Source organism: Lytechinus variegatus, chromosome 1 (genome assembly GCF_018143015.1).
Source record: "Lytechinus variegatus isolate NC3 chromosome 1, Lvar_3.0, whole genome shotgun sequence".
Lineage (NCBI taxonomy): Eukaryota > Metazoa > Echinodermata > Echinoidea > Temnopleuroida > Toxopneustidae > Lytechinus > Lytechinus variegatus.
Window position 1 is genome coordinate 54135584 of NC_054740.1, and position 12486 is coordinate 54148069.

The 12486-nt window shown below is 38.4% G+C and overlaps 1 protein-coding gene across 2 annotated transcripts in view; it reads right to left on the reverse strand.

The window, feature by feature from the left end:
* LOC121416977 (myosin-IIIb-like) overlaps positions 1-12486 on the reverse strand; it is a 73053-nt gene that overhangs the window by 32123 nt on the left and 28444 nt on the right. For both annotated transcript variants that reach the window (XM_041610523.1, XM_041610527.1), the window contains exons 15-16: positions 10316-10521; positions 9472-9583 (exon numbers count right to left, since the gene is read on the reverse strand). In XM_041610523.1, coding sequence (XP_041466457.1) covers positions 9472-9583; positions 10316-10521 — 318 coding nt within the window. The remainder of the gene's footprint in view (positions 1-9471; positions 9584-10315; positions 10522-12486) is intronic.

Consider the following 12486-nt stretch of genomic DNA (forward strand, 5'->3'; position numbering starts at 1 on the left):
AATAAATATTTTTTTTCCGATGTACGTCAGAATGGCCCCATGACTGTGTACTACAGCACGATCATCCTCACTGCCCTATGAACAGCATGATAGCAAAACAATAGCTGATTAATATATTTCCGCAACCATGTCATCAACCATTTATGAAAGGATCATAAAGGGGAGAGGGGTCAAAAGAAATAGATGGTTGTCTGTGGGAGAAACAATTAAAAAAGATCAAGAGGGGTAGTGGAAGCGGGACATGAGGGACGAGAGTAGAGAATATGCAAGGCAACGAAGAAAGGGATACTTGTAACAGCTAAATGAATTAAGGAGGAGAAGAACATCACTAACAAGTAGAAAAGAAAAGAAGACAAGAAAGATAAGAATAAGAACCTGTGTTCTAATAATGACATTATGCATGTAGCCGGTTCTCGTGCTTCAAAATAGATATATTTATTTATTATAAAGTCTATATACTTTGAAGGGAATCATTATCTATCCGGCTAATTCCCTAATATACATACATAATTTCATTTCTCCACAGCTTTTCGGGCCATGTTCAATCATCATGATAGTTAAAAGAAAGACCTGCACAATCTTCATGATCTGAACGGTTCAACATGTTCGAGATTGTGTAGGCTTGGACGAATAAGCTTGATATCATAAGTAAATCATAAATGCCCATCGGCAAAGACAAATGAACTTGGAACACATTCATGCTGACACCGGCAATAGTTTAGGTTCGGAAGAACAAAGCAGAAGGGAAAAATGGGGATTTTCCAAAGCGGGGATGCTTTTGTAGGTCACAATGACAAGAAGGGATTGCTCAACACTTTAAGGAAGGGCATTGAATGGAAGGTGTATAGGTGAAGGAGGGGATACTGACAACTGGGAAACTTTGGCCCTATGCACACTCGAAAATTAAACTGTATGTCAGACAATACTGTACTATTTTGCATCCCATGGTTTTAATTTTCACTGAGAGGATTCGGATGACACTGACCAGCTCAAAAGATTATTTTTCGTCCCGTCTCGCTTGCCGGAATCCTGTGTGTTGATGTGCGTGGATGTGTGTGTGTGTTTTTGTCAGGGGTGTGAGTGCTTGGGGTGTGGGGTAACTTAGTACGCGGGTGTGTGGGGGAGTTCAAGGTATCTAGAAACTCTTCAGTTCTGAAGTACTGGACTTTGACTATCTGAATAGGGTATCAATAGACCTACGTGTCCAACAACAAGAAGGAGGTGCGGTCCCTAGGCGCTGCAAGAACCCGACTGAATCAATCTTGACAAGACTCTAATTCAACCAGGGAATACTTCACGGGTCTCCCACGGTCGGGCGGAAAACTGGATAAAGCAATCCCCAGCAAAAAGAAACTGGGATCCCTCCCGAGAGTAAACTCTACTTTCCCTACACCATCCTTCCTCGTACTGCATGCCTTCGAAAAATGCAAAGTCAATCGATGGCGTCATCGGCTATTTTTGGCGCCAGTTTGTAAACTATTGAGGGATGCACTTAGCAAAGCGTTATCACAACTAGGTTGGACTAGCTCCTCAGTCGTGTCATTCCTCTCTGTAGAGTTCACCGTGAGAGGCACGAATGTGAAATCTCTTGCATTTTGAAACACACCCTCCAGTTGTTTAGGTTTACCCCCGAGTCCTGAAGCAACACGTAATGTCATATTTTTAGTAGATAGATTGTCAACCCGAACTTGAACTATGAGCTAGTTATGGTGGAATAAAGTTTGCATCCGAGAACGAAATGTAGGAAAAATAAATGTAGAGAATGAATACTGATGATAATAATAACAACAACGCCATCAATAATAATAATAATAATGACAACACTAATAATTATAATAATAGTAACAACAACAATAATAGGCATCTATATACCGTCATCTATATATCTAGAAAATATCTTTTCCGAGGCGGATTATCATTATTACCCCGTCTTTAGCTCGAGCTGCCTTCCAGCGCTCAGTGCATTCAAGGGATTGGAAGGCATTGGCATAATGCAATTAATTTCCGAGGTATCAAGTAACACAATGATGTTCCCCCTTTTCATTTTCAACTCGTCTTAATGGCACTTATCAAAAATGTAAAGCAACTCAATTGAGAACAGTCATTAGTTGAAGACGAAGATCATCCGCACGGATATAAGATAAAATTAAGAAACGAAAGTATCATTTAAATCCGTATACGTCATTAAAAATTGTATAACATTGCTGGGTAATAGTTTCATTCAAACATTGTGCTCTACAGATGTGATTATTTTTTAGGGGAGACAAGATATTTATTTTATAAATCACTTAAAAACGTATAACGCTCAAATTCAAAACCAGATGTCATAATCGAATTTCCCTATATTTCTGGCAAGCGCAATAATGAGAACCAACATTATCCAGATTGGCATACGTATTCATGCTGTTTATTTCACTAAATGGGTCATGTGAGAAATTATTTTATGTACAATGCGGGACACTTCATGCGTCATAAATATAAATTGAATAATGAATAAAAGACGGCAATTTTTACATTAGAATAAATGATAGACGACAATAGTCACAATACTTTGCACATAAAACGCATTTTTTTGCAAGAAAGCAGAAAAAAAGAGTTCGGGTGTCAAAACACTAGTGCATAGATAAAGGACCCCGTGACCCCAAAAGTTTCAAGAGCCAAGAAAGGGGGAAGAAAATAAATTTTTTAAAAGGGAAAGGGTTGAAGTACAATATTTTCTGATTATTATGTTAAGATCAAGAATATAAACCCAAAACCAGAGTTTAAATTGCTATAATCGCTATAATCTCTTCAAGAAAAGCACTACATAAAGAAATTATTTTTTTTTTCAGAACAAAAATAGTTAACAAACAAAAACAACCAACAGGTATTAATACCAAAATATGAAAAAAATAGCAGGAAATGATAACGAATTTCATAATGGTGCCTTTATTGACCCGTGCAGTCAATAAGTTCAGTAGTTCGGACCAATCAGGCCGGGAGAGGAACTTTATTTCTGGAAACATAAATCAGATTTCCCTTCTTGTATCCGCCAATAATTTTGAACAAAATCAATCATCTTTAATCTTGAAACACGATCAATATTAAGGTCCCCAGATTTCCGAGCCGACAACAGATAATACACGAAGCAAAGGTACGGTGGAACCTTGAATACTGCACCTTTCTAAATATTACTTTATTTTGATGAAACGTCGAGATCCGTGGCATTGATGGACAAAAGTTCGAATATTAACGAACAATGGCAGTCAGGCATTGTTGTATAGCGACCCTCTTTTATGACAAAATCAATTAAAAAAAAAACAATTATCGCATAGATTTTGTAGCATATTCATGTTAGATTTTTTGAACTTGACGAAACAAAAACATTAAGACATTTTGAGCTAAATTTTACATGAAGTGCGAATAAAGTCATCTGAATTGCCCCCCCCCCTTCCCCCCGTCGATAAACGAATCCACTGAGAGAGCAGATAACAGGGAGGCTAAGTTTGTACTAAAACAAAAAGATGTGGTATCTGAACACAAAACAGCTTGCTTCATCTGCTTGGGGCAACAAAATTGTTGGATAAAAAAAATCACAAAAAATGGTCAAGAAGTAAAAAAGTTATGATCCCTCGAAACAATGCTTGTATTTCCATAATTTCATTAAATAAACGTGTTTTCACCAGCTTCCCACAGAAGCTATCGCACGGTAACAAGAGAGTTAATGCATGGCTGATCGTCAACAAAACGGAGTGTCGAGTGAGTTTGAACGCTAGCCTGTAAAACCTCTTCATTTTATGAAATTATTGAAATTCAAGCCTTATTTCAAATAACCAGAACTTTGTTATTCCTTGACCATTTTCTGTAATTGAGGTATCAAATTAAAGAGCAGATATTGAACTTTTTAAAAATGTGGTTCTCTTTTTAAAACCCAGATACGGCCCGCCAAGTGACTTTATGGACTCTCCTTTTCAAATTGTTTTTGCTCACTCATGCGTGATGAAAGAGGAGATTGTAAGCTTTAAAATGGTAGGTCATTTGTCTATTGTATTTGTGATTAAGTTATGATAAATCATCGATAAATCTCGGTTTCGTTTTTTGTGGGACGCACTGTATAGAGCATGCTTAAAAATCGACTACTGTTGCCCGACATATCAACTCCTCTTGGTTACGACGTCATCCCTGGAACTGTGATAAAATGTGATAAAGCTCCACGGGTCCAGGTACGTCTATATTGTTTCTTCTGTATCGGCATGCTTGTAAATAATGAAGGTAAATTTGCAAGAAGTGAGTAAAAGAGTTGGGTCGTAATAATCTTCATAGATGTGCAAGCCATATAATGTAATCACATTTCTATTTTGAAATGGATTGGAGTGATTTATAATCTCTAACATTTATTCGTCATCCTATAGCAGACGTGTGAAGGTCAAACGAGATAAAAAGGCGGGAAATCAGGGATGGAAGGCTGAACAAAGTTGACTCACCATGGTATCCTTCATGAGCTGATCATGAAGGAGATAAGTGACATTCGAGAAGCAGCTTTTGTCGGGTGAAACGAGCAAGAGAATTTGGAGGGATTAGACCGTAATATACCTTTTTCAGAACATTGTGCTCTAGTTCAAGGAAAGTCGATCGTGTGGTATCGTGGTAAGAGTATTGGACTCATGATTGTGAGACTATGAGTTCGAATCCCTGTTCGGCCATTATCCCCAACTTAGCAAAAATGTCCCGGGATCTCCAACTTAGCAAAATGTCCCGGGAGTAATTTCTATTGTCTACAAAGTCAGCCTGTATGCTGACTGCATAACTTAAAAAAGAAAAATGTTTCCTATGTAACATTGTTTATATACCTGCTTGGCGTTGATGCGGCGGAAGCAGCTTTGCCAAGTTTCTAAGGTAGGGAGTTACTTCAACCGAAAGGTTGGTAAAATCTTTCACTTCTGTGAGGAATAGAAACATGTTTTTTCAACCGCATAAAACAAAACTATCATTTCTCCTACCATTAGAAGTGCAGTTAAATCTATATTTCATTATGATGGATGTCAAGAAAAGCTGATAATTCGACAGGCCCGGATGACAATTCAAAATATTTGGGGACTTCATTGTGTATCCGACTCTAGGTAATTCTTTCTTTCCATTTTGAATGATGATCTGTTTCTTTTTTATGGTAAACTCCCATAGGAACTCGGAAGGACAGCTGAAATTGGTAAACGCCAAGCTGGTACATAACCGATTACCTAAGAAAATTTTTGTGTGCATAGTTTAATCAGTCATAGTGACTGACCTTATAAACGACAGATATTACTCTCGGGCCATTTTATCAAAGTTGGGACAATGTCAGAGTGGGGATTCGAACTCACAACGTTGCGATTATGAGTCAAATGATATAACCACTAGACCACACGACCCGACACGACCTACAATTCCAAAGATCATCGTTATCGAGTAGAAGAAATAACCAGTTGTCTCACGATGTATCAAACGTCGCTTTCCTACTACGTTTGATACATCGTGAGACAACTGGTTATTCTACTCAATCCTTCACCACGATGAACCTCTTCCACACCATCATCGTTATCGTTTGGCATGTTATATGATGGCATCACTATGTGTATGTAATTTTCAGTTTACCACAGATACAATGGTAACAGCTTGGGTATCTCCGTCAATCAAAGTCATAGTTTCACGGTAGATCTTCGTCCACTGTAATAAGTCCCAGTCTCTCACAATCCGACAATATATGAAATGGGGCCATGCATCCACCATGATGGTGGTTCTTCAAAATGAGTGGGTGGTGGATCGTATCACATATCCTGGTGCTATGAGAAAAACAACTAGATGCAATGGTCAACAAAGCAAAAGGCATAAGGTAACCACTAGACCAAGAATCCTAGGTCTGATGACATCCCAAGATAAGGACCAGGTCAGACTCAACACGTGGGCGTCACCTGTCTTAGCCTCCAGGATGTCCCTAGCCTAACTTGGATCTGGACCAAATTATTACGACTATAACGAGATACCCTCTCCTATACCAGATTGTGCTTCTCTTTTGGAACTCAACTTTCCGCCAAGACAGATCCAGGGCTTGATTAAGAGCCATAAGTAGACCGTTAAACCTATTCCAATGAGGAACACGTGATGAAAACAAGAGGATGCCTATCGCCTTGGATGCTTTCCAAGATGTACAGCCGTTTTTATTAATCACTGTTATCATCATGATTAAAATCACGGTAAGGGGACGCTCGTTAGTCCCATCAATTTCAAACTGTGTTTGTTTCTTCAGTGGGGGAAGATTCGGGAGTCTTGATAATAGACAAGTGTCCTGCTGAAGCTACTAAGCGGCGACTGGTCTAGGCGGGGTAGGAAACACGAATTCATAGCCGAACACAAATTGCTGTATGCCCTGTGGAATAATTCAGTCATCAAGTTTGATTCGGTTGAATTTAAATATCCTGACTCAGGATTTGAGATGATATCATTTAAACTCTGAATTCGATGTACTTTTTATTTGCGAGAGATACTCCTATGACAAAATCGAGTGCATCATCACAAAACTTGATATTTTCTTCTTTGCCCTACCTCTTTTACGAGATTTTTGTTGTATAAACTATAGACATTCATAACTCAGTGAGAAACACAATATCAAAGCGATAAAGTCTATAGAACAAAGTAGAAGTATGATTTTTGAAAACTTTATTAATTTATTGGCATTACAAATTTAACTCATGATGTCTGCAACATTAAAAACAACTAGCCTGCAGTCAGTGGGAGATGGGAGAAATATACGGCGCGTGTAATTGCGCGTGTGTGTGAGTGGATGAGCGTGGGTGTGTATATGAATTGAACAAATTATGTGCGTGTGTATAATTAAGTCCGTCTTTATCCTTTGAGACTAAGAAAGAAGCTAATTAATTTATCCATACTGTGCTGCACTCGACCCAGGTGAGATGAATGGGTACCCGGCAGGGTTAATTCCTTGAATGCACGAGTGCTGAAAAGCAGCTCGAGCTAAAGCTGGAGTAATAATAATTATAATAATCAAAACAATGCGCATCGGAATAGATTGTTTCTAGATAGACGGCGCCATGCAATGCCTATTCTTATTATCATTATTACTATTGTTAAGGTGTAAATAGGGTATGCGTGTGAAGGGGAGAAGCGCAGCAGTCACCTCGGGACGTTATGGGTATTGAAAAATGAAAGGAAAGAGTACCAATCAATACACCGCATTTATTTCTTGAAGTGGGTAGATTAATCAGTTGATATCTTCTGAAGAAGATCTCATGGATGACGACAAAATGATGGCCCATTATTGTGACGTCACGTTGCGTACAGCACAGGTGAGAGTCGGACGGTATCGTGATGACACTGACACCATAGCAACTTACTGGCGGCAAGGAAGTGTCGCCTTGGCTACAAACAACATGGATGTTTTTCATTCCTAAAACTTGATGACCGCCTGGGAAGTTGTCATTAAGTCGAACATCCCAGGTCTTTTCGAGGAATGCGAATGACCGATTTAGATCAATGTTTGTGTTTCTGATGTGACTAGTCATGGCCCATGACCACAAACACGTTTCGCTTGATGAAATCGTGTCATCGACTCAAACACTGATCCTGCCGATCGCCGTCGGAGCGCTCCCGGGAGAGAGTTCCCTCTTGTAAGCCTACAAGACAACGGTCTCGTAATATGTTTCTTCGATGGCTAGAAATATGTAGTGTTAACGCAACTAGGCCGAACACTAAGAGACACTTCTAAAAGTAGTCTAGTTATTTTATTTCTAGACGGAGAATCTGAGATTTAAAGAATACATGGACGATAACATGATCTCACTGGACATTTCTTAAAGAAAAAAAATAAAGGAATCGCTTTCACTTTTATCTTCATCCTCGATCTGCACGTGACTACTTCATGTATCAGCTGGACACAATTTCAATTTCAAATATAGTACCATTGTATATTATATACATACGGATACCTTTCAGTCGACAAGTAAAGAGAGAGGGAATATATAAAAAATTGAAAATAAAAAATGACTCATGTTTATTTTCATGAAGTTTCCCTTTTTGTAAAACCATTCTCATACTCCATGAAAATATTCAAGCGTTTATTCTCTTGAAATTACAAACACGCATACACACACACACAACCACTCATACCCGCATCCTCCCTCACCCTACCTCTCTCGCCCACACACGCAAAAACTCACGCCTCTTATTGTTAGAATTTCGAGAACAATAGCCAGTCTTTCGAGGTCCATGTTATCCTTCCTTGGACCAACCAGGGAACTCCCACTTTCCTGGACAAACTATACAGGCGCGTACCCACACGTACACACGCGCACTCGCACACATTCACACAGTCCTCCCAAGCACAGTTAATCCCCCAAAACTGCCAATAAAGTGTAAAAATGTCTCCGGCATCACGTTTGCCAGAAATGCCTCAAGAATGATTTACACGGTCATAGCAACCATGACAACAGAACTATCTGGACAAGAAGATGGTGGCGAGATAAATTCGAGGGTACATCCTTCCATGCAGTCATCACGTTCATACAAAGATCTGGAAGAGCTAAATCAAGACTTTCTTATAGTCCTTGTCTTACGAAAATTACTGAGGATGCATAAGATGATGGTAATCGTAACTGAGTTATAGAGTTGTTGATTCCTTATAGAACTTTATTTCCCGGCCTTCACCTTGACGATCGGTATGTCTCCGATTTCCTATCATTGCTATTCCCATCTTTCTCCTTTCAAATAATTGTACAACCTTTACCATAGGGCAATTCCATAAAATATGTACGTCCGACCCCTATTGGGACCTTAATTTTCTGTCTCTGATTTCTTGCTCTTTTGACACTCTGTAAAGTTCGCAATGGGCCATAACTTGTTCAGCTTGTGAAGCGAAGTAAGACTTGAGAAAAAATGGGGGTTGGACGTACAAAAGGTTTATTATTTTATGGAATTGGCCCATATCATTTTGAAGACATCTTCACAGAGACCTTATTTGACGACGGGTAGGTTGATTGGTCAATTTGATCGTTGATTTTCTTAACCAGAATTTACAAAAGCACGAATGTTGGTTTGATTAAAGGATATGGAGGGTCGTATCCTCTCATAGAAACATTGTAGTAAGGACCTATAAAAAAAGGGGCATTAGTAAATAGAACTTGGTTCGGATCAACTTAACAATTTCTCTACCAACTGACCTTCCAGTCCTTTACAACTGTACACTAGATACAAACTGAGGTGGTAAAACTTAACACCACCTTTAGGTGTTAAAATTGTACCGTTAACTTACAACATAACACCAAACAATGTTAAAGTAACTACCAAAGGCGTTGTTATAACATCCATTGGTGTTGAAATTTAACACCGAAGTAAATGACTGGTGTAGTCTTCTATGTACACCGATCAACACCTTAGCTTTGCGGTGTACTGTCTTCAGCACATGTAAAAAGTGTAAACAAATTGAAAAGGGCAAACACTTACTTTTGTTTTTCCTATGTGGTAGTTGGTGCAACCCACAGCCTCCAAGATTTGTTTGCACTTCTTGGGATGCGGATCGATGTCTGCTGTCATCGGGAAACCAATGAACTTGTACCTAGCCGATAAGATATTGGGAATGATACAGATCTAAGATCTCAACAGTTGAAATAATAAAGTTATGTAATAAAAATAATAACTTTTACATTTACAAACTTGTTCAAGATCCGCATTACAGGATACAAAATAGAGCTGTATTCAAACAAACTTCAAATAAAATATATATTTACGAGTTTCATGATTGGTTGATTGATTGATTGATTGATTGGTTGATCGATTGATTCAGAGTTTGATTGATTTATTGATTGATTGATCGATCGATCGATTGGTTACTACATTTGTGAGGTGCCGTGGCCGAGTGGTCTAAGGCGCCTGGCTACACATAGAAAGTCCGGGGTTCGATCACGGCCGCGGCGCCTATGCCCGTGAGCAAAGCACCTAATGTACAATGCTCTTTTGTCTTGCTTTCAATTAAATTGAAATGCTATATGCATTATTGGTAACTTAGTGTGCACTTTTTTTATTAAAAAAAAATTGTTTTGAAATCCAAAAAAGTGAAAGCGACATAAACCAATACCTCTAGCAGACTTGCTAGATGCAAATTGAGTTTTTACAGCCAAACGGTATATAGGCCTAATAGGTTTTGTCTGACAGTGACTTTGAATTGATTTGACTGATAAAATATTGCAGTCAAATTAAATGAATGTTATGTTAGCATTACATGTTTTGTTTTTTATAACAATTTATTGAATGGATAATTCATATGGAAACACCCAAATAGTCGACATACCGATGCTGAAAATCCGGGAACAGAAGCCGTGTCGGGTATCCGCTCTTTCGGATCCGGATAGTCTCGAGCACGCCTGTGTACCGAAGCTGTCGGAGAACCAACTCGTGGTCGAAATGGTCGTGTCGGCTGAACGAGTTCGGTTTAATACAGCGGATGAATTGTGCGTCGGCAGAGAGAAGCTTTTCCATCAAATTCGTCAACGAATCCTGAAATTACGCAACACAAAGGTTAAAAGTTGGGACATAATCATAAAATGCATGCTTTTTCATTCTTTAGTGACTTAACATTAGCATTGGCATCAGCATGTCTAGAAAAATGTTCGTCATGAAATTCATACTACTGCGAAAAACTATGAATAGCTGGTGATTTTTGAGGACTGGAAATAGAATAAATCTCTTTGGTAATCAGTTTGAAACACATTACAATAAAAACTCTGTGATGGTTTAAATCGATAGTGAATAGATGTAACCGATTTAAAGTGTACTAATGGTGCGTCGCTGTCAAACTCAAAGCTAATATCGACATTTGCCAGAGAAACCAAGTTGATTTACATTTATATCTCTATTCGATTACTGCTATGATTATGTTTAGATTGAAATGACACTGCTTATTATACGCACCCGCTAATTCCATACAACATTACACTTATGATTATTATGCGCACGCATGCCCAAACGCTGATGTTATGAAATTTGTTTACAGAATAAAGTTTGTTGACCGATATCCCTGATTCGAAGAAAGGAAGGACAGACCTCGGACAATCACCTTTACATCCTGCGTAAAACATGATATAATATTCATCTTCTGATTGCCCGTCGCTTTGTAGGGCATTCGAGGTGAGAGAAATGCACCCAGAGGAACAGGTTCTATGCTAACAGGAAGGAAAAATGTGTATTACCCAATCATTATAAAGTAGTGGCAACTAGAAATTATTGATCAGTATTCAGAAAGGGGGTCGTAAAAAGATGTTGATTCTTGCACTTAAAAATATTAAATTACTAGTAGTTTGAATTCTACTGTAGGTTTGGCACGTATGAATGCAGACAACAAGAGGCGGCTACAAGGCAAAAAATAGTATCGCAAAGGAATCGTGAAGCATCAGGGTGGAGGCTATAATGAAAAAGGATTTTTTTTTTATAAAGATTTAATGTGCGTATTTTCTTTGAAAATACAAAGATATAAGCTCTCTTTTCACGTTTTCAAGTTCAAGTCTTGAGTCTAGTGCCATTATGAGCTCCATTGTACCAACACAATTAGGACAATTATTTTCTCTGGCGTTTATGACCAAAAAAGGGCGTCAACTCTCGAAGATTATTAATTCAACGACGAAAAAACAAGCTCTGCTTGCATGGTTGTCAACAAAACGGTATTTGTTTGTTACCCACGATTAAAAATTCAATCCCTAACTTCCGATATTTGGACATTTTCAAACAACTGTCATCTTTCGTTTCACGTTGTTTACTTCCTCAAAACGATAGACGTTAGGCTTGAGTCACGTGATCATAGAGAAATGGCACAGTCATATTGGGTGAAACCGAATTCAGACCTATCGAATCTATTGCAATATTACCAATGACATATACTAGCGGTCGGTTTTGAGTCGGTTTCGTTGGTGTGACTGTATAAGCATTAACCCGAAAATGCCCTGATCATATTCACCCATAGTCATCGCTTATCCAAAGCAATTCCAAACCAACAGGAAACAATCGAATCACTTTAATTGAGGTCACCAATTAATCCCCCTCCTTCCCTTACTTTTCCTTGGAAATCACAGGTTAGTGTGTTGTGATACGCTTTCCGCTTAACAAAGTTCACAATGAATTGTTTCATTTTAAATGTTTTGAAGAAATATGATCAGGACCCCGCATAACACAAATCTTAGCAATCACCGTGAAACATTTTTTTACGATTGATTTTATTGATTACAATGTACAATTAATTGTGAACATCAAGAATACGATTAATCTCTAACCTTTGTGTTACGGGACCCAAATGATATTCAATCTCATCGGAATTAAACTGTTGTGCAGATATAATGACGAAAAGACAAGCCCGGAGACTCGTTACACAGACAGTTGCGTTTACACGCAATTTAAAAATAAAAATCAAGCACTAGTCCCTAATACACTCATATCATGGGTTAGAAAAGCACGTTGTGTGTGATCGCAACT